Source organism: Accipiter gentilis, chromosome 16 (assembly GCF_929443795.1).
Source record: "Accipiter gentilis chromosome 16, bAccGen1.1, whole genome shotgun sequence".
NCBI classification, from domain to species: domain Eukaryota; kingdom Metazoa; phylum Chordata; class Aves; order Accipitriformes; family Accipitridae; genus Astur; species Astur gentilis.
This window is the reverse complement of record NC_064895.1, coordinates 18,880,044-18,902,737: the sequence shown is the minus strand read 5'-3', so window position 1 is coordinate 18,902,737 and position 22,694 is coordinate 18,880,044. Positions and strand designations below refer to the sequence as shown.

General features: G+C 37.5%; 1 protein-coding gene across 1 annotated transcript in view; it reads left to right on the top strand.

Moving 5' to 3' along the window:
• The first annotated feature begins 21 nt into the window (after window positions 1-21).
• The window catches only part of SMC6 (structural maintenance of chromosomes 6), a 38,978-nt gene continuing 16,305 nt past the window's right edge, over window positions 22-22,694 (top strand). Inside the window, exons 1-19 of the mRNA XM_049818599.1 lie at window positions 22-223; window positions 2,813-2,969; window positions 5,408-5,544; window positions 7,052-7,169; window positions 7,967-8,072; window positions 9,228-9,364; window positions 9,911-9,972; window positions 10,874-10,954; window positions 12,477-12,578; window positions 12,768-12,887; window positions 12,991-13,089; window positions 13,516-13,662; window positions 14,032-14,120; window positions 14,608-14,772; window positions 15,744-15,922; window positions 16,958-17,159; window positions 17,300-17,414; window positions 20,221-20,381; window positions 22,098-22,233. Coding sequence (XP_049674556.1) covers window positions 5,413-5,544; window positions 7,052-7,169; window positions 7,967-8,072; window positions 9,228-9,364; window positions 9,911-9,972; window positions 10,874-10,954; window positions 12,477-12,578; window positions 12,768-12,887; window positions 12,991-13,089; window positions 13,516-13,662; window positions 14,032-14,120; window positions 14,608-14,772; window positions 15,744-15,922; window positions 16,958-17,159; window positions 17,300-17,414; window positions 20,221-20,381; window positions 22,098-22,233 — 2,151 coding nt within the window. The 5' untranslated portion in view covers window positions 22-223; window positions 2,813-2,969; window positions 5,408-5,412. The remainder of the gene's footprint in view (window positions 224-2,812; window positions 2,970-5,407; window positions 5,545-7,051; window positions 7,170-7,966; window positions 8,073-9,227; window positions 9,365-9,910; window positions 9,973-10,873; window positions 10,955-12,476; window positions 12,579-12,767; window positions 12,888-12,990; window positions 13,090-13,515; window positions 13,663-14,031; window positions 14,121-14,607; window positions 14,773-15,743; window positions 15,923-16,957; window positions 17,160-17,299; window positions 17,415-20,220; window positions 20,382-22,097; window positions 22,234-22,694) is intronic.

Below are 22,694 nucleotides of genomic sequence, written 5' to 3'. Positions count from 1 at the left end.
CCGCCCTCTCGAAAATGGCGGGCAGACGGTAACCGGCCCCCTCGGGGCGGGGAACGGGAGCGCGCAGGCACCGCCCTCCCGGCGGCTCTTCCGTCGCGCCCGTGCGGCCGCATCGTTCCTGGCCTGAGGCTGCCGCCGCTGCCGCCGCGTGGGTCGGGACCTGCCGGCGGTCAGAGCTTGCGGCGGTTGTAACGGCTCCGCCCGCCAGCGGCGTTGAGGAGAGGTAGGGTGGGGGGGCGGTGGCCGGGCGCAGTTCCGCTCTCTGGGAGCGGGGGGCGGCTGGGAGGGAGGTCGGGAGGGAGGTCGGTCGGTCGGTCGCAGGGGAGCGGCGTCGCCTGCCCTCGCCCCGGCGCGCTGGGTTCGGGAGCCCCGCGCCCCGCCGCCCGGATCCCGCCCGCGCCGTGAGGGGGGCTTTCGCAGGTGGTTTTGTGAGGGCACGTTAGCAGCCGGAGCTGGCTTCTGTCACCCGCTCTTTTTTTGTCGTGGCTGCTCGGCCTGGTGTGAGGGGCTCCCCGCCGGGTTGCCCGGCTTTGCCCGTCGGCAGCCGGCGGTGGGAAGCAGGGGGGGAAGCGGGTAAGGACCGGGGAGCGGGTGCCGCCCGGGCTTTCCAGCCGCCAGGGCACCTGGCTCGCCTCTCTGGGAGGTGAGTGGCTCCTTCCAGGTCGTCCGGAGAAGGCGTTGGGCCGAGCAGCTAATAACCGCGGGACTGGAGGTGCGACCGGGGGGATTTCTGCCCCCTCTTTTCTTTGTCCTTCCCCCTAGAGGAGGTGGAGCTGCCTTCTGTGCTGCTGTCGGTCAGGCAGTGCTTCTCCAGGGTCTGAGTGGGGTGGTATAGGCTTCTTGTGCATCGGCTGCGAATACATTCGGAGAGGAGTCGTGGATGTCAGAGTCGTGCAGTCTAACGTGGGACAGCTGGCTCGGGTAGCCCCTAAAAATATACCGCACTCCACTGCTGTGTAGGAAGCTAGGCTTCTGACTTCAGTCCTCTGAAACATGTGCCTTTTAAGTCCAGCAGATAGTGAATGCTCCCTTCCTTCATTATTAAAAGCCGCTAGAGTTAACTTGTAATTTATTTATCGCTATCTGTGTGTCTGTTTAAGCAAAGGTAGTGTGCTGTACATCAGTAGAAGACTACAGCTCGTTCTTCCTCTTCTCCCACCCAATGATTCCTCCCATATCTTGCCTTCATCCCACCATAGGTCTGCTCTGATGTCTTTTCTCTACCTCTGTTTTGCAAACTGGACGAAAGGCAGTCTGGGTTGTAGCCGGTCTGGGTGCAGAGTGGTTAAAGTGGATGTTTTGAGTGGCAGCTCCTTCCTACCTCACAGGGACACCAGGCCGACACAAGGCTGCTAGAAAGCAAGTGGAGCGGTTTTGGTGGCAGGAGGTTGGTTGTGTCTCCTCTGGATGAGGCCGACTGTGACCAGCCAGCTAGGGAAAGAGGAAAACAGTTGTACAACTGCGTTGCAATGGAAACTGTGGAAAGAGATGCCGTTGGTTAAGTTGGAACATGGGTGGGCATCAGTGCGTGTTGCTTCCAGTGGATGCAGCCTCTGTTTTCCTATACTTTGGTGTTAACGGGGTAAATGCTTTTCTACTGTAACAGGTCATAGTCCTAATAGTTTTATACGGCACATTTGAGGATTGCGTTTTTCCTTTGTGCTCTTGTTACATGCGTAACAATTACTTGTAATAATTTGTAGTGATCCTGTGATGTTTTCAGAATTGGATCTGTCTTGCCCTTACTGGTTCATGACTTACAGCTACGGTTTTTATTCTGAACTGTATGCTCTTACATTCTATGGCAGTAGAGTTCATTTTCTCTATTAAATCAGTACTTTCATTTTGTCTTTCTGAGTAACAGTCAGGTTCTTGTTTGAATTATTGATGTTCCTGACTCTGTCATCAGAGGTTTCCTTTAGCATAGTCCTACTTTTTATTGCAATGTAAACATAAATTTAGACTTCAGTTTTTAAATATGATGCCTGGTCCATTAAAAAAAACTTCTGTTAACATTTGTCAGTAGTGTCTGTTGTTGGCTTCCTATTAGTCTATTACGAATCTTAAAATACTTGCACTAATATATGTTTTTGCCAGTTTAACTGTTTCCAATATAGTATTGCACATTTGAATAACCTCCAGATAGGTCAAATCAGCTGCTTTCCCTTTGCCTTGAGTAGTTATTCCCAAACTGTTGTTAGTCATGGTGAGTGCTGCTGAGACTGAAATCAACTGTTTTTTCAGTTAAAAACTTAATGAGGAAAATTAGGGGTGTCTTGGTGCGAGAGTTTTGGAAGCAATTAATGTAAAAAAAGGAACTTTTTCTGTCAAAACAAAAGTAAACCCCCCCATTTTATGTGGGTTTTTTATTTTTTTTTAATGTTATTTCTTTCTTTAGCTTTTAAAGCTTTGTTTCTTGTGAAGTCATATTAGTGGATTCCTTGTTGCTTCAGTCAGTTTCTCTTTCCTTCTGGCTTTTTTGTACTTGCTGTAGGTATTACATCCGCTGGTACTTGTCAGAATGATTTCTGAGGCTACTTCCATAAAGTTTGCTTGCAGTTTCAGTTTAAGTTTTGTTTGCAGTACTAGCTTGTCAAGAGTTCCATGGTGGAGACTGTTCTGTCCTTTGCCTTCCTTATGCTTAGATTACATGAGTGAGTTTTCTTCTAGGTTATTTTGTCCTGTTTTCTACTCTTATACTATCTTTTTCTTAAACGTCCAAATGGTGTAGTGATGGAACTCCTAGCCCTGATCTTTAGTTCAGACATTAATAATGGCAACATTTAAATCTTGTGTTTTCCCTTCTTTCTAGAGAGAGATTTCAATGGAACAGCAGATTGAATGAATGATTGTCTTCATTTTTGGGTGATGGATAAATTCAAAGAGCATACAAGTGACTCTTTCCTGGTCTGAGTAATTTAAGCATAAAGACATGTTTATGTAGGAAACTGAAAGTAGCATAGCAAAAGGTATGTAAATGAATCATGAAGCGTATTTGCTCCTTGGTTTCTATGTGTATGGTATTAAATTACATAATGTAAAAAGGAAATGACAGATTTCCTGTAAATACTTAATGGACATAATAATCCAGTACTTGTTCTGAAATCCCTGCCATACAAAATTATTGCAAGAACGTCAGATGGGAAGTTTATTGCATTTCTGTATTTGCTTTGGATTTTGTTCATTGCACTTAATGGAAAGAGATGCATATTATTTTTTTCTTTAATAATTTAGATATTGTGTCAAAGAAAATTGAGGGAATTATTAGAACCTGTATTTTATAAAACAGTCAATGAATATCTAGAATAGCAATGAAATACTCTTTATAATGATGTAACAAATTTTAAGGTCTGTGGTGTTTTGTATAATAAATGCTATTGTCTGTGGTGCTTGGTAGTATGAGATATCTGACCTTTTATCGGTTGAAATCAGGCTATAGTTTGGCTGGAACATTAAGCTGGCACAAATAAAAGAAGCTGCTCAAAGAAGCACTCTCTTTCTCCACAATGACCCAAATGTACAGGTGTGCATGGTGAAATGGTTGGGGAACTTATTTAAAAAGAAAAAAGCTTTTTCCTGCATTAATTTTCAGTAGAATCAGTGCTGTGGAATTATTCTGCTGCATAGAGCTGCTTGAACTCAGGGGGATGAGACCGATACAGAAGAGACAGAGGGAGGAAAGACTGTTGCTCTCTGTTGCAGTGCTAGTTCTTATGACTAAAGTTGTAATTTAACAGTCTTTATTTCTCTGAGTTCTTTGTAGATTCTTCAGGTTATTAATCCTAAAACATTTAAAGAGAGAATGTGGAGCAAGACCCACAGAGAAGCTCTGGGAGGGCCTGAGGGCTTTACTGCTATGCTGATGCACCCAGCTTTCTCATGGATCCTGTCACCTTCCTTGCAGGGCACAGGAAATCACATTAGGAACTGTTAGACTGACCTGCCTGCCTTCCCTCCTGGATAGCCCCATTTGTCCTGTGGGACAAGGAAGTGGTCACTCATCATAAATGTGTCTGTGACTAGAAGTGTTCTGTTGTCCAAGCACCTAGTGTCTTTAGTCTCTACACAGTCAATTTGGTCTCAAACCATGCAGTGTCTCTAACACTGGTCATTCTTTCCTTTCCTGCACCCCACTGCATATTTTTTTAAAAACTATCATTTTTCTTTATTTTCCTAAATAAACTCAGCCTATTAGGCAATGTGTCATGCAGTGATCTTTCTACAGCAGTGGATATTAATTGCATTTAATGCATCTGAATTTTGCTCGAACTGGTGAGACACATTTAAGTTTGTTGCCATCTTCCCTAGAAGGGAGCTCTAGATTAAATTCTAGTAAACAAAGTTGTCTGAATAGAACATACTTCATTTCAGAAACTTTTTGATGTCAGAAAGCTATGTGGTTGATGTCAGTTTTAGCCTGTTTTGGACACTTACCAGTAGGTGACTTAACTACTGGCAAATAAAAAGATTGTGCATTGGCTTTGTATAAGCAGGACCTTGCTTCTACTTTGGGCAAAAGTATGTGAACTTCCATGTTTTGTGTAGTGCTTTGGGACTCTAGGTATGAAGAATGTAATATGTACTTCTGGGGGAATAAAAACCATGCCCTAACGTTACAGTTCCAGAAAGTGTGAGATTTTGACTAATCTTGATGCCTGTTGTTTCAGTTTTATGTGACTTTAATAACCTTGTTACTTTTGCAAGATGTGTTTCTGGCCAGTCATATTAGTGCAGGAAGTCTGTGTGTTTATTCATTTGTAGAGGAAAAAAAAAAAGTTCTCTATATAGAGAATTGTTATTCTTCATTAGTAAAATAACAGCATTTTATTTACTGTGATCACATTACACTGCCTCACAAAAGCAGGGTGGGTGTGTGAAAGAAACAGCACAGGAACAGTGTTATGAATATAATTTTCTAGGCATTTGTCAACTGCATATAATTGATACATTTTCTTTTTGGCTGTGCAGCTCGCTTTGATCAAACCTGCATTGAGGCTGCTGATCATATTGCGATAGCTATGTACTTTTTTACAACTTAATCTTCAACTCCATTACTAACCAAAAACAATTCTAGGAAATATCCCAAAGTCTAATGTACCAAGGAAAACAGAATCAAGGTTGATTTTTCTTTTTTTTTTTGTTTTGTTAATCAACAAACAAATTCAGCTTGAATAGAATAATGAAGTTGTGTTTCTTTTGTTCCAATACAACTTCTTCATAGTAAGCTTAGGCTTAAATTCACTGAGATTTCAGTTCTGAGAAAGTATTTGTTTGGTGCAAAGTTTGCTATGATCTTAATATTTCTTTTACCAAAGTAAATAAATAGGTATGTCTGTGCTATCATCTGTAGGTATGTTTTCATCTACAAGACTGAAACCTATAATCTTTTGTTACTTTCATTTTTCAGTACTCATGGGTAAGAGAAAGGAAGAAAGTATTTCAAAGCCTGGACCCCATAAAAGGCAGAGACAAGAATACGGAGATGAACATAGTGATGAGTCTAATGAAGAAGAAAATTCACAGTATTCAGCTGATAGTAATTCAGTAAGTTGTTTAAAAAGTTTTATGGAGGGGAAGATATAAGAAAAAAGTTGATATAAAAAGGTTCTGTGCCCTTGGTTGACATTGAAATAAATGTCTTGCATGTAGGCTTCAGTGGAACCAATATAAAAGAAACTAGAGGTAATGTCTGTGATGAGGACTTCTGCATGAGTTCATTCTTACCTTATTTCTTTTGGGTCATGTAGTTATAACAGTTGATCATGAAATAACAGTTTGGTTTTATAGAATGAGTACTACTGAAGTTCTCAAATAACCAAATAAAGGAAACAGATTTTGTTTGATAGAAGTACGGCATATTTGCTTTATGGCTATAGTATAAGCAGAGAAAATATTTAGAAAACAAATTACTTGCTGAAGGAAGTGCCAAATACTTGTTTGTTTTGCATAGCTGACACTTTCAAATTACTCAACAACCCCCACCCCCCCCACCCCCAAACTGTAGAATTTGAAATGTGTATTTTGATGGAAATGAAACTTGAAAATAGGAATAACACTTTTTTCTGCTTTTCTGTAGTAGTTGAATTCTAATTTGATGGATAATTTTTAGAAATAATTTCTGAGATTGCAAATACTGTCTTGTGTGTTATACCATCTTGTGTGTTTAGACTGGACAGTAGGAACCATTTCTTTACTGAGAGGGTGGTCAAACATTGCAACAGACTTCCTAGAGAGGTGGTCGATTCCCCAGGCCTCTAACTGTTTGAGTCATTTGGACAATGCCCTTAATAACTTGCTTTTAACTTTTGGTCAGCCCTGAAGTGGTAGGCAGTTCAACTAGATAATCGTTGTAGGTTCCTTCCAACTGAAATAGTCTCTTCTATTCTATAAGACACCATGGATCATTTTTGGTATGCAGAAGCATTATTCCTCACTTCATTTTCTTGAGCAGCAGCTGTTCTGTGTCATTGGCTTGCTTATTTTTCCTGATGACTTTGCTTGTGCTTTTTTAGAAAACTTTGCTTTTCTGAAGCACTGGCGATAATCCTGAAGTTTCCTGTCAAAACAATATTTCACCAGTTGAACAGTGGGCTGTCCCACTTCTAGTTTCATTTCCCCCTTCCTGATCTAATTTAATTTCCCTTGTTCTAAGCTGTGCTAAGAATTCTCACAAATACTATTATTCAAGTAACAAAAATGTCTTTCTATGATGCTCTTTACTACTGCTCTGACAGCTGTATAGAATCTATGATCTTAATCTTTTATATTCTATTAATTATAAGTTAGTTATGGGGAGAACTGAAAGTTACTATGGGTGAGTGATAAGCTTTGGTAACTGTTTTCCAAAACAGTTTCCTTGTTTTATTAGGTAACTGCTCTGTAGCAAGTAACTTCTCATAGTGTCATGAAACCCTTCTGATTTCCTTGTAGCTTGTAACCATTGATGTTTTATATCATGCTGTCACTTGGATTCTCATTATACTTAAAAAAAGATAAACTGTATCTCATTAAAATGCATACATAACACCAGTTTTAATTGTTAATCCTTTAGACTGTAGGGGAAGTTGGGATAATTGAAAGTATCCAGCTGAAGAACTTTATGTGCCATTCGATGTTGGGGCCCTTTCAGTTTGGATCAAATCTCAATTTTGTTGTTGGAAGCAATGGAAGTAAGTATTAATTCCATCATTTCTTTGTCAAAGAACACTTCTGTTAATAATTTAGAAGATGAAACTTTTATTTGGTAAAGAATTGCTAGCCATCTTTTAGGAATGGAGAGAGATTCATTTTTGGGCTTGGGAACCTCACAGGTCTATCCCAGTACTTCAAGGCTGTTGAAAAAGTTAGGTCTTAAATTTGGAGATTTGCAAAAGATAATGTGAATATAAATCTTCTCATAGCTAACCCATACATAAATTTATATTTAAACTAAATGTACTTGTATGTTCACTATTAAATGCACAGTAATTGTCCAAGTATATGTCATGTAGAAACTGTTATAGGAGAAGGAAGTGATATTCATGCAAGTTCACTTCTTTTGGAGAGAGAATTTAAAAAATTAAACATAAATTTTGAAAGAGCGCTTAAAACCTTTCAGGTAAAGGTTATATGATATCAAAGGTAATGTGTGTTTGATTTCTTTTGCCATATACATATTTTCTGTATGCTTGTAAGGAAGGAGAGATTCTTTCCTCCTGAGATAAGGCATCTTATTGAATGTAAACTGCTAAATAGAAGTAACAGCAGTTTGGCTTAGTGTGTTTGGGTTTTTTTTTGGGGGGCAACCTTGGAAGTAGCAGATGTTTTTCTAGAGCTTTTGCTATTTTATGTTTGTTCAATAAAGACAGAATTTGGACTTTAAGTGCATTAATACATAAGCAGTCAAACAAAAATACATAATAAAGGTGACCTTTATAAGGAGTTACAATAACTTATTTTTAAAAAAAGTTCAATGCTTCTATTACAGGTGGGAAAAGTTCTGTATTAACTGCTCTTATTGTTGGTCTTGGTGGAAAAGCCACTGCAACTAATAGATGTTCCTCATTAAAAATGTTTGTACGAGATGGAGAGACGTAAGTAAAACTTTCTTAGTTTTAAAGTTGAACGTGTTGTTTTGTGATTGTGATTCAGGTTAGCTGATCAGTTTTCTGTTCACCTTTGTTTCCTCTACCAGATTTGAATAAAAACCATAACACTGAAGAGATCATATTTAAAAAAACCAACAACAACCAAACAAACTGAAAACAAAAACCACGTTAGACATTTTACCAGTAGTGTACCAATATCTCTGAACTAGCTAACAGTGATAAGTCCTGCATATTGCCCAGTTCTTGTGTATTACTTCCATGATGTACTTGGATATCTTACAGAAGAATTGAGTTCATTAGAAAAACATTCATTGGAAACTAGTTATCATTGTTCTGTGAGCAGTGAGGTTAATTCTTTTTCTGTCTTTTCTGGTGACATGAATGTATATACAATATAAAGACCTTGACATGTAGGTGGATTATTAAACATGCAGGAAGTAGATTCATGTCTGCTGCAAGAGTGGGGGATAACATGTTTAGGGGAATCAATAAAAAGATAGGAGATGATGTTTAAGAGTTTACATTTACATAAAGCTGTAACTCAGAGCCCCAGGCTCTTCTTTTCAGAGGTGCTTAGAGTAAAATTGTTGGCAGTGCCTTCCTTATGTATAATACCTTAGTGTTTCAGCATTCACTTGAGAAACAGAAAATCTGAATTCAGAACTGAAACCACATCCCATCTCTTCTAGAAGAACAACTTAAGCATTCTGCTATAGATTACTTTGGTTAGGGATGGCTGTAGAAGCCAGTATTCTACAGAAGTCAGTTTGGGAACTGGAGAACAACCAAAAAAGTAACTTGATTCTGCAACCTAAAGATGGGGACACTCAGATGGGAAGGGAAGGTGGGGGAAATCTGTCCTCACAACTACTTGCTTTTGGCTCATGATTTATCTGAATCATAGAAGGTGCAGACAGGCCAGTGTATGGCAGCCTTTATGGCCATATGCCTCCAGTGCTGTTTTGACTTAAACAACATAAATATATCTTGTTGCGATTGGTACTATGACTGACTTCCAGTTGTGACCTGTACAAGAGATTACAATTTTTGTGGAAAAATAGAATGTTATGATGTTTTGTTTTGGTTTTTTTAAGATTTGAAGTAATTTTAGTTGTCTCTTTTATTATTTTTATTTTTTAGTTCTGCAGATATTTCTATAACATTGCGAAACCGAGGCAGAGATGCATTTAAACCAGAAGTGTATGGTGGCTCTATTATTGTGAATCAGCACATTTCTCTGGATGGAAGCAGAAGTTACAGACTGAAAAGCAAATCTGGTTGGTGGTAGTTTGTCTTGTTCTCAGTCTTAGAAGCTCTTTAAATGTTTTCATTGCTTTAAATGCCCAGATGTTAGTAAAGGATAATGTTTCTCATTTCATTTATCATTCAAGGATGATGTATTTTTTGTGTTTACCTTAGACTAAGAATATTTTAGCATGTCAAAAGCAGTTGTGTCTGGTTCTGCATGATGTAAGGTAATACCGTATTAGTCTTTATGAATATCTGCTTGTATGATGAGGCTGAACATATTTTTTAGTCTTTTTGAGTTTTTTTTAATTTGCTTATTTACCTGAATTCTTTTACAGAGGGTTTATGAGCCAAGGAGGGACTTTAATTAGAAGTCTTTCTGTACAAATGCAAATACATCAGAAAGATTAAAAACCCCAACCAAACAATGTTTCTGATTTAGGAATAAATGTGTTACAAAAATACTAGTCTCATTTTTTACATTTACCAAGAACCACTAGATTGAACAGTAGGCTAGGGCATTGTATGTCTCTCTACTTTAAATCTATTGGTGTTTTTTCTTTTTTTACCATTAGGGACCTTAATTTCTTCAAAGAAAGAGGAACTCATAGGAATACTGGATCACTTTAATATACAGGTAATTGTTACAGTGTTTAAATTCTGTGCAATTTAAGATATCAGCATGTGATGTTATAATTCTTCAAATAAAAAAACAATGTTCCATTTTGTTAAATGAGAGGTTCACCACTTCTGTATTCTTTCAAGATCAAATGCAATGGCAAAAGAAAATTGAAATTTATGCCTCATACAATGCAGAGTAAGATTCCGTCCCAGATAGATAAGTATTTGCCATCATCTGTGAGCCATGAGTCATGTATGCTGTTAATGAAAGTCTTAGCATATCTAGGTTTCTTTCATACCTGGAGGTTTTTTTTTTCTGTGCATTATTTCAGTTTCTGCTGTTGCAGAAATTTGAGTGTGTTTTTGCTGCTTGCAGGATTAAGTAAAGATCAGGTAGTGCACATGAAGTTTAAAACATTCAACATATTCAGCCTTTCAAATAATATAAACTTCTGTTAGTACATATTGATTTTATTTTGTGGAAACTTCTGTAAGAGTATTTGGGGCAATTCATTCCATTTAATGCAATACTTTGATCAATTAAATAATGAGAAATTAAACAGCATTGGATAAAATTTCTAATGTAGATCTTGTTAAATAAATGGAAAAAACAGGCACTGTCTTTCTACAAGTCAGTTATTCTCCTGGAAACTCTTCCTTAGTTGTCCTTGTTGTGGTTCTAATTTGTATTCGATGGAGTTGAATTTTTTAAATTTTTCGTTTTTTTTTTTTTTTTTTTTTCTTTTTGGAAAAAAAGGGGTGAGAGGAATAGAAAAATTAATTACTGGATCTGCTTCTCAGCTTATTACTGAATTGCTGAGTGTGGAACAGGGAGATGATTTGCTCACTTTCATGGATATGCAGTTACATGAGAACTTTTTTACTGAAAATTAAAATAAACTAAGTTATTCTTACAGGTAGATAATCCTGTCTCTGTTTTAACTCAAGAAATGAGTAAGCACTTTTTACAGTCTAAAAATGAAGGTGACAAGTACAAGGTAAGAAATATCATTTAACATTTTGATTAAAAATTAAAATACTGATTTTAAATTTTTAGAGCTGGTATTTGGAGGAAAATAAAATCAGAATTCTTAATTTTAATGACCTGTTGTGGTTTAACTCAGGTAAGCAGCTAAGTACTACACAGCCATTTGATCACTTCCCTTCCCTGCTGCCTTCTGCTTGGGATGGGAGAAGAGGAAAGGAAGAGTAAAAGCAAGAAAATTTTGGGGTTGAGATAAAAATTGTATAAAAAATGAAGGAAAACTGGAAGAAGAAAACAAGCAAAACAAAACCAAAGATGCAAAAGCAATCGCTCACCACCTCTGATGGGTAGACTGATGCCCAGCCAGCTCCTGAGCAAAAGACAGCTAACTCGCCTAAACCCTCTCCTCTCTCTTTTTATTGCTGAGCATGACTGTGCTGGTTTTGGCTGGGATAGAGTTAATTTCCTTCATAGTAGCTAATATGGGGCTATGTTTTGGATTTGTGCTGAAAACAGTGTTGATAGTACAGGGATGTTTTAGTTACTGTGAGCAGTGCTCACACAGAGTCAAGACAGTCAGGCCCTTTTCTGCTTCTCACCCCACCCCACCAGTGAGGGGTCTGGAGGGGGCACAGCTGGCACAGCTGACCCCGACTGACCAAAGGGAGATTCCATATCATACAACGTCATGTTCAGCTATATAAAACTGGGGGAAGAAGAAGGAAGGGGAGGATGTTCAGAGTTACAGCGTTCATCTTCCCAAGTAACGTCTGCGTGTGATGGAGCCCTGCTTTCCTGGAGATGGCTGAGCACCTGCCTGCCCACGGGAAGTGGTGAATGAATTCCTTGTTTTGCTTCACTTGTGTGCATGACTTTTGCTTCACCTATTAAACTGTCTTTATCCCAACCCATGAGCTTTCTCCCTTTTATGCTTCTGATTCTCTCCCCCATCCCACTGGTGGGGGAGTGAGTGAGCAGCTGTGTGGTGCTTAGTTGCCAGTTGGGATTAAACCATGACAATGACATTTTACAGGATGGAATATCTCTTTTGGTTAGTTGGGGTCATCTGCCTGGTTGTATCCCCTCCTGACCTCTTGCACGCAGTGCCATTCTATTCAGTGGGAGGGCAGAGCAAGAAACAGGAGGCCATGATGCTATACAAACACTGTTCAGTGACAGCTAAAACACTGTGTTATCAACATTGTTTTGGTCACACATCTAAAACAGCACCATAACAGTTGCTGTAAAGAAACTTAACTCTATCCCAGCCAGACCCAGTACACTATCTGACTGTAGCAGTCATCCACTTGCAAAAACAAATTTTTTTGAATTTTTTTTCTCTAAAGACATTGATAAATTTTTTAAAAAATTAGGACGCTGTGGAGTTAGCTGTTAGTTCATTATTCAGAAATATCCCACTGCTTATTTTACTTTGGGTATCATTCAGCATGCATAGAGGTTGGGATGGTAATTATTTAAAGTTCATTTAGATAAGCTGCTGCATCTGACATCTTCATCTTTTTATTCCGTTTTAGTTTTTTATGAAGGCAACTCAGCTGGAACAGATGAAAGAAGATTATTCATCTATTATGAAAACTAAAGAAAATACATGTATTCAGATAGAACAAGGAGTAGAGGTATGTAAAAGTTAAAGTAATTATTAATACAGACCTGAGCACTGAAGTAACTATAGGAGTTGAACTACATAGTTTTTGTTTAGGTCTCAGTGACATTAAATTTAAAAAAAAAAAAAAAATCTATCCAAAGTTTTGTTTTATATCACAGCTTTTTGCACTCACAATTGAACCTTCTTCTTTTTTTATAAGCGTCTTCAAGAACTTAAGCGGCTTTATTGTAAAAAAAAGGAACATTACAAAAGCATTGGGTTTGTGAATGACATGCGAAATCGTCTTGAAGATTTGAAACATAAAATGGCGTGGGCAGTGGTAAATGTCTTGTTAAAATATGTTTCCTCATATGAAACGTACTTTAAATTATTCTCAATCTGCTGCGGATGTTCTGATATATACTAATAATGCTTCTATTTAGGTAGGTGAGATGGAAAAAGAAATACAGCCAATCAAAGAAGGCATCAGAGCTGAAGAAGGAAATACAGAGAAGTTTATTCAGAAGCTAGAAGAATGCCAGGTACGTATATGGCTTAAACCATATGTCACTCTAGTTTTGGCTCCTTGACTCAAGAATGAAAATAATATTTAAACTTTGTCCTTTAGCTTGTAAGCTATTGAAGTTGGCCATCTTAGCTTTTCACAAAAAGCTGGGTTGCCTTATTGTATTAAGACTACTGTGTTTCAGTAAACCATGAGTTAGAAAAGAAGGTTGCTGTCTATTTCACAGATCTGGTAGTCTGTTGGTTTACTGAGTATGTTCCTCTATTAATTTTCACTTTGTCCTATCTACAGTGGCAATGAATTGCCTTTTTTTTTTAAAAACCAAAAAAAAAGCGCAAATGAGTCATGTTGGATGGATTCTTTTAAGAGATTTCTTCTGTAGCATTAGGAAAGTTTTTTTGCTTCATTACTACTTGTGTATCATACTCTTTTTGTACCAAAGGTAAAAGTGAGTGACGCAGAAGAAAAGTACAAAGCAATACAAGAGAAGTTAATAACAGTAAGTGAAGAAGCACAAGCCCTGCATCCTCAGCATATTTCTTTGAAGGCTGATGTGCAGGCAAGAAGAAAAGCAGTCAATGAAGCTGAGGTAGGCAAAAAGAACTTTGAAAGTTCATTATCTTGTCCATGCGCTACCCATATGCACTTCTCCATCTGTGTCTAGGTTTCCTGAATCTGTAGTGCAGTTCAAAATAGGTGCAATTTCCTGCCTGACTTGCAAGTAGATTCTGTTCTGGGGCCATGGGGTTTATATTTTCATACAGCTGTTGAGCTTAGGTCAAAATAAATATGATTAAAGTTAACTGTTATTCTTTCTTTCTTTTTCACATTCTTGAAATTCAAGTTATGTTTGTCTGTTTTGATGCAGTTCAGTGTTTATTTACTCAAAACTGTAGCTCTTTTTGAAATTATTTCTTGTTTCTATTTATTAAACTAGTGTATCCTATTTCCTTCATAGGTACTTTATAACCGTTTCAAAACTGAGTTAAAACATCTGGGAAAAGACAATGAACAGCTATGTAAACGAATTGAAGAACTGAAAAGCAGGTAAGTACAAATATAGTGATTACAGTTAAGGTATAAGTATGCAGGGAGTGAGCTGTTCTGATTAATGAGAAAATCTGCAGTAACAAAATATTTTCTTTAAATTTCAGCAGGGTCCAGTTAAATACTTAACTGTTTCTGATCCTGCTTCTTTGTATACCAAGATTTTGACTAGAATGTGATGAGGTAATTGGGCAGAAAAAAACTTTTCTATTTTGTTGGTGGTAACATACATTTTCTAGCTTCCGTAGTGTTGCAAAACAAATATACCTTAAACTAAATGTAATAGGAACATAACTGGGGAGAGTTATGTGATCACAAATTAAAAAAAAAATAAAAAAATTAGTATTTATGCTTTGTAGATCTTGTAAATGCACAGAATCTTAAACATAACTTTCTCATGTATAAATCTTCTGTGTGATACAGGTAATAAAAGTTCATGTCGCTTATAAATCTTCAGTGTGGTTTATTGAAGTATGGTCTTTTCTAGTGCTAACCAGGTTTCAGAGCCTGAAAAATTGGAAAGGCAAAGAAAAATTGCACACTTAAGGGAACAGTTAAAGGCACTCCATGATGAAGAAATAATGATTGGTCAGCAGGTGAATCAGTTTCAGCAGGCTATATATAAGTGTAAGGAAGAACGTGCTAGACTTAGGTAAGTTATGCTTTCTGAATGTTTTCCTTTGTTTCAAGTTATAAGAGGTCCCTTCTTATGTACCTGTATTCCCTGAGGTATTAGGCTTCTTTTTCTATTTTTTTTTTTTCCTAGTTCATCTTAGGACTTGCTAAATTTTTTGTCTTTGTCACAACATGACTTGGTTTTCCAAAAGTTTCTAAATTAAGAAAACAGTTTTGTCATTACAGGTGAAAGGTATTACTAATTTAAAGCCTGATATAAATCCATACTACCAGTTTAATGCCCTTCTTTCTTTCGCCCACCATCTGTCCCCTTATTCTTTTATCATCCTATGGGCTGACTATAACTTAAATTTTGTCATGTTGTTTAATACATCCTGATATGATGTCACAAGATGCATAACGTGATAAAAAGAAATAGATTCACTTAGGGGCTGTTATTGTGCCTATAGTTAAAGGCAAATTTATAGGGACTTTGAAGCAAATGGTTCAAACCACCAATTTAGCCCATACTCAGGCTAGAAAAACAAAGCACTCTTTGGCTTTTATTTGGAAACCTGAACTTGAACAATGATTACTGGGGGGATTATGGTGATATTGTCTTAAGAGATTTGAGAATTGTTGCTTATTGCACTTGATGTATTAGTGTAAATGTCTTTTATCAGTTATTGTAACCAACAGTAACTTTGTGTTCTGTTGAAGACCTTTGTAGAAGATGGTGAAATGGAAACATAATTAGAGATAAATCTATAATAATTGTTAGAAATAAGTCTTGTAAAACTGTTGCAAAGTAGTAATTTTCTTTCTTGTTCTTTTATCTCCGTGTTCCTTGAAACTTTGAAAACATTGCTTGTGTAGCTAGCTGTACATTGAGGTATTAAGGTCTTGATACACTGTCCTATTAGTAATTGAAAAATGAGACTTTATAATTATTTTAATCAAATAAAGCCTTCATAAGCTGTTGCTACTGAAAAAGTCCTGTTCTCTTAGGAGAGAAGACTGTGATGTGAAAGAAGCACTGGGTGCCAAGCAGAAACAGCTGAGAGAGCTGAAAGATAGTAAAACAAACACCTTGAAAAGATTTGGACCGCATATACCAGCATTTCTTGAAGCAGTTGAAACAGCTTACAGGCAAGGGCGCTTCAAACACAAACCTGTTGGACCTTTAGGTAAGAATGACTGCTGAAAAAGACATAATTCCTCATGGGATTTATTTCATGGCTGCTAATGTAAACAGTGATCTTCTAGAAAAACTATTCTTTAAGGAGCTTCAGATATATCTTCTATACTTCCTGGACTAAAGGTTTTGTCTCTTGCTTCTGTCCTTTTAGTCATGTGAACTAGCTAACGTCTACTGTTTTTCCTTGATTTCCAGCTGGTTTTGTTAAGATACTTTATGTAGTTACAATGGGAAACTTTCAGTGCACGCCCTCTGACTCCCCCACACCCTCTAAGCATCAGACTACTGTTTGGCTGCTTGTTCCTTGACGGATAGCACTGTCTAGCTCTTGGACAGACTTTGTTCAAAATGTCCAGTGGTTGACTTTGTGGGCTTGTCAAGCTTGATGTTTTGCATATAGCAACTCAGACAGAACCAACTGATATTTTCTTGGAAAGTTTGGTTTCATTGTTGGTTTTTTTTTGACCAGCTCTGGCAGTGACTGCTACTTTCAGTTTGTGAATGAGAGTAATGGCTTCAGCATATTCTGGATGTAAGTGTAAAGGCCAAGTACTTAAGTACTTGGCATTTACTGCAGGATAAGAACATGCAAACACATGTACTACTGAATATAGGTGATGAAAATCTTCATGTTTGTTTAACGTGTATAGTTGTTCCTCTGCCTTTACCCTTAAAGCATTAAACTGTTGATTAGCAGTCTTTGCCTTGATATACCCCTGCTGAGCTGCCATAAAATTGGTATCTTAATGAAAGTGATCTGTCAAAGATCTTGGAAGAAAATGTAGGCCTCCAAATATAGGAGGTCTCTGTGTTCTCAGGGTAGCTTGTCTGTTGTGGAGCTCTTTATCTTTTAGTTAACTTCTCTTTTTTTAGGGGGAGGGGGTTTCTTCTTGTAGGAAAAGTTTATTTTAGACTCTTAAACCTGTAACACAACAAAAGAAAAACCTTGAATGGTAAAAATGCACTACTGGATGTTTTATTATGGAACGTAGCTCCTAAAGCCTTGTCTCTTATGTTTACTTAGGTGCTTTCATTCATCCGAAAGATGCTGAGCTGACCTTGGCTGTTGAATGTTGTTTAAAAAGCCTAGTTCAGGCATTTTGCTGTGATAATCATAGTGATGAAAGAACTCTTCAGCTACTGATGTCAAAATATTATCCACGTGGATTTAGACCTCAAATAATTGTAAATAAATTTCAGAATGAAGTTTATGATGTTAGACACAGGTAAGTTATGTTTTGAATTTTATTGCTTAGTCTTGATGTTCAAATTATTATTTATTAGTTGAAAAGAACTATTTGTAATTATTTTTTTTTTCTTAAAGAATCTCTGAGCTTTGAATGGTGGTTTTTCTTCTTTTCTTTAGAGGAGTTCATCATCCAGAATTCCCATCAGTTCTCACAGCATTGGAAATAGATCATGCAGTGGTTGCCAATTGTTTGATTGATGTGAGGCGTATAGAAGCAATCCTGCTGATTAAAGTAAGGCTCTACACTCCCTATTGGTCTTTAAAGAAAAGCGTTTTGGTTGTTTGGGTTTTTTTGTTTTTTGTATGGAGCATATAAGATACAGACACTACCAGTGAAGGTAATGGACAAAAGAGGTAGAGAAAGATTCTCCCCCCGCCCTGAGGAGCGGTGAGGACCCTTATGGCTCAGGAGAGGCCAACTGTATCAGTTATCACTGTTACAGTGCAGTACACACACGTACGTAACCACTGGAGGGCTCTCAGTGAGGCCCTCTTGGCATTTGATAAACTGTCAGCAAATGCTGTTTTCTATCATGGGTGAGACAGAATAAACTGACATCCCATAGTAGACTTAGATACAGGAATTTATTTAAGAACTGGCAAGGTTAGATCTTTTATTTCCACGCACTTGTTTCCCTGCTCCTCTTCCCCAATGCTACCTTCATAGGTCTTAACCTCTGTCCCCAGCAGGGAGATCACTGCTGGTCAGGGAAGGTCAGGCAGAAAATCGTATTGGTTCCTGCTGTGCAGCTGCTCACAGATACCTGTTTGGGCTGTTACTGGCCAAGGTCCCTGGGTATGCCCTGGGATTTGTTTCTATAGATCTCTCCCTGTGTGTTTCCAGGATCTTCCCTGTTTCTTTCTGGGATGTTCACCACTACCTTTCTGGGCCTTTTAAGTGGTCTAGTTTCCCAGTCTAAATAGTCTGTGTGTGATCAGACTCCTAACTGGTGTCTCTGTCTGATGTCTCTTTATTAACTGGTGGCTTCAAGATGTGTCAGTTCCCTGTAGTGTGGGTGTTTAGCAAAATTTGCAACCAGCCCATACCAGTTATAGATGTAGCAGGCTTGTGCTTGAGAGTTCAAAAGTTCCCTTTTAGATATTTAACCATCCACTCTTAACATGAAATTATCAGCCACCTGTTAGCATTCACAGCCTAACTTATTTTTCATCAACCACAACAACCAGAGCCCCTTTGGACTTGACAGTGTTAAAGCATTTGAGATGAGAGTGCAAAGAAACATGGTTGTGGATAGAGTCTGGTAAAATAACTGATTACTGCTTTTTTTTTTTTTTTTTTTTTTTATTAAGTAGGATTTGAACGAGGTGACTAGCAACTGGCATTGAATTAAGATTACATACTATTTTGATAACAATCTTTTTTGATGACCATAAAAACATGTTAATGAACTGTTTTCTGCCACCATATGATTTCTGATCTAAACTGTTTTTTTTATTTTCTGTTACTACTGAAAATACCAGCTCCTGCAGATAAGATTACAGGTAAAATGTTCAAAGATAAAAATAGGATGTATGTATTTTTACTTAAAGAAAGCAGCAGAACTAATGATGCTTACTTTTTGTGGATTTTGTTTTTCTCCAAAACTACTTGTCCCAGTTTGTCCACTGACATTCCTACTGGAAAAGAGGCAGTTTATGCTCTGTCTAGTGCAGAGCTGATTGACTGTTTATCAAGTATGGCTGTTACTGAATGGGATACGTAACAGCTGAACTTTCTAAGGCTTTTCTAATGGCAGGAATGCTAGTTTTGTTCTTCCCCCTCTGCCTTACCTAACTACTGATTTTCATAACATTATTGTCTTTGAACCTGTCCTGATTTTGGCTGGGACAGTTAATTTTCTTTCTAGTAGCTGGTATAGTGTTATGTTTTGGATTTAGTATGAGAATAATGTTGATAACACACTGATGTTTTCAGTTGTTCCTAAGTAGTGTTTGTTCTAAGTCAAGGATTTTTCAGCTTCTGATGCCCAGCCAGTGAGAAGGCTGGAGGGGCACAAGAAATTGGGAGGGGACACAGCCAGGGCACCTGATCCAAACTGGCCAAAGGGGTATTCCATACCGTGTGACGTCATGCCCAGTATGTAAACGGGGGAGTTGGCTGGGCAGGGGTGGATTGCTGCTTGGGAACTAATTGGGCATCAGTTGGCGAGTGGTGAGCAATTGCACTGTGCATCACTTGTTTTGTATATTCCAGTTCTTTTATTATTATTATTGTAATTTTATTACTGTTGTTATTATTTTCTTTCTTTCTTTCTGTTAAACTGTTCTTATCTCATCTTCTCTCTTGTATATCTTATCTCTTATTCCCACACCCCAACCCCCCACCCCACCCCTGATTCTCTCCCCCATCCCACTGGGTGGGAGGGGAAGCAAGTGAGCGGCTGCGTGGTACTTAGTAGCTGGCTGGGTTTAAACCGCAACAGAGCCCAACCTGAATAATTTCAACTGAATCTGAAAAGTTGAACGGGTATGGTGTGGAAGAAATGATACTTCTGAATGGATAACATGATTGCCTTGGACAAAGGCACTTGTGACCACTTAGTCTAGCACTGGCAATATTGTTTTTTACAAGCATGTTTCCCCAAAATTTTACTGAATATTGTTTGACATACTTCACAGCTTGCTTTGGAAGATTGTTTCCTGTAGGTTTATTCCACTTTTGATAATTAAATATATCTGTGCGTAGTGACCTTTTGGTTAGCGATTTCCACCCCCAGCAAATTATAAGGGACTCTTTATACTATGGAACGTACAATGCAGATAAATTTCTTCTTGAAAAGAAATGGGCAGCAAAACTAAGGAGGTGGGTTTTGAGAACATAAATGTCTTATTCAACTAAGAAAAGCAGATTCTTGACGTAGATTTTTTTTTTTCCACATTCATTCTTTACTGTATTTCTTATTTTTTATTAGGAATTGAAATTATTCCTGGATGAGAGCTTCTAGATAAGTTTTAAGTTGATATCTCTCATTATGGTTGCTTTTCTGTTGGTATGATGAGGCCATTGTATTTTTCAGAGTAGCCGTAAAGCTCGTGAAGTAATGCAGTTTAATCGGCCCCCAAAAAATTGTAGAGAAGCTTTCACTGCTGAAGGTGATCAAGTATTTGAAAGACGGTATTACTCTTCTGATTATCTCAGACCCAAGTTCCTAAGCAAAGATGTTGAAGCGGAAATAAGGTTGGCATCTTGTGTTGTATTTGTAAAAAGTGTGCTTGTTGACATGAATAGTGGAATTGCGTATTTGTCTATTTGCACGTACACTAATCTCCAGTCTCTCCGCTTTCTTTCTGAGACTTCCTTTCTGAGAATTCTGGAAAACCTCTTTATTTCAATGCCTTTCTGTGATAGGTACAAACCTGAGTTGTACCTAGATATTTTTCAGCTTGTGGCATGTAAATCTTGCGCAGCAAGTAGGGCTTTGCTGAGTTGAATACTCCAGGAAATCTAGTTACCTTCCTTTTTATTTTACTTTTGCTGAAAAAGAGTATGGAGTCAAAGCTGTTTCTTAAAAAACGTAATACCTGAACAGTGGTATTGTATTTTACTGCAAAGGAAGCCTGATTATTCAAACCAAAGTTACATTGGAACATGTAGGTCTACTGGTTTCAGTCTTCGCATCTGTGTTTTCTCAGGCTTTTGACTTCACTCATGGTAGGCATCTCTGATGAACTTCACTTCCCCCTCCCCTGATTTTATTTTTTAGGGGTTTTCTCATTACTTTCAAAATAGTAGTTTAAAAAGCCAAATGTATTTCAAAGTTTACAAATGTGAACTGTCACCGAGCAAATTGGTGACAATAGAATACTTTTAATATGTCTGTAATATAATCTGAGGCTCAAAATAAAATATTTACTTAATTTTAGTATTAATAGCTGATAGTGTAGACTGAATTGAATATTAACAATTTATTTCTGTAAACTCAAAAGTTTTAAATGTCAGTTAACTGTACTTTGTTTAGGTCAGTATATAATGAACTCTACATAAAGATTATCTGAACTTTCAAAATGTTATAGGCATTTCATTACCAATATTACTATGGAGGAATGATGTAGGCCAGATAAAAAGGAAAAATATCTTCCCTCCCCCTTCAGTATTTAGCCTAAAGCAATGACACATTTATCTGGAATAGTATATGCAATTTCTTAAACATTGATTCTGGGGTCAGTCTTAGTCCATTTCATGCATCTATAACAAAAGTTGGATTAAACACTTTTATTAAGATTATTATTTTTTTTACTGTAATATTAGTAAAGCTTCCCCTTTCTTTTGCAGGGGTGAAAGACACAATCAAAGTCTTGCCATCTGTAAATAGTAATAAAAAATAGCTTAGTTTTGCATTTCAAATAGTTCTACCACAAACCGAACACATTAATTGTGGAAATCTCTGGATACGACCTCCTTTGTAGAAGGAAAAGTATAAGACTATCTAAAATACTATTTTAACATCTCTGTTACTGTGTTTTTCTCTGACTGGAAGTGTTTTGTCCTAACCAAAGTATTTGTTTTCTCTCAAGATGCAGTAGTAGCATTTTTAGAAGTAACACCACTGCTTCGTTCAAACATTTGGCCTGTTTGTGAAAATTGGTAACAGAGGTTACAGATGGTTCAAATACATGAATGGTTTATCTGCTAGGCATTGTACTGGGACCATTAAGCAGCTGTCTGTTGGTTAACTGAGTTCTGCTGTAGAGCTTTGGTGGTTTTTTTATTGATTGTTAAAACCATCCAATGCATAACAAACTTAAGATTTTTTTTTTCTAGTGGAGTGCATTTTTAGCCTTTGTCTTCTCATGCATTTAGTTTTTCTTTGTGTATTTCTGTGTGTGTGTGTGTGTGCGCAATAAATAATATCTGTGTACTATGTAATATCTCAATATCACTTTGTTCATAAAGTCACTTGGAGAAAGAAATTGAAAACAAAAAGTCACAGTTGACAGCATCTCAGCAACGTTTATATTCCATTGAAAATGAGATTAGGCAGAATGAGGATCATCTCCACAGTCTTCGACGACACCAAAAAGAACTACAGGTAAAAATAGGAACAGTGTTAGTTTTTTAGAAACTGGTCAGTCTTTCTCTATTTCATTTTGACTTCTGCAATATATTTTGAGTGGATGATAGTTTTTAATGTTTATCCCTACTTTTCTTTTTTTGCCTTCATGTTGTTTACTTTTGTAGTATGTTTTTTGTTATTTAGGACAGAACGATAGAGGCCACATCAATCCTAGCATATGCTGCTTATGCTGCTGTTTCTGTATGGTATCTTCCCTTCCCCCCACCCCTTGTGCTAAATCTCACAAATTTCTACTGCTTTTTTTTGACTCAGATAGAAAGCTGTTGCAATATTTGATGCAAGTTTCTTTTCCCTGCTTCCTGTTCCTTTATCACTGTTGAGCCTTGTCTCTTCATTCCCAGAATCTTGTTTCTCTTCATGCTCTTCATTTATATTCTTAACCCATTTTAATATGATGAATACTTCACCTTTAAGTT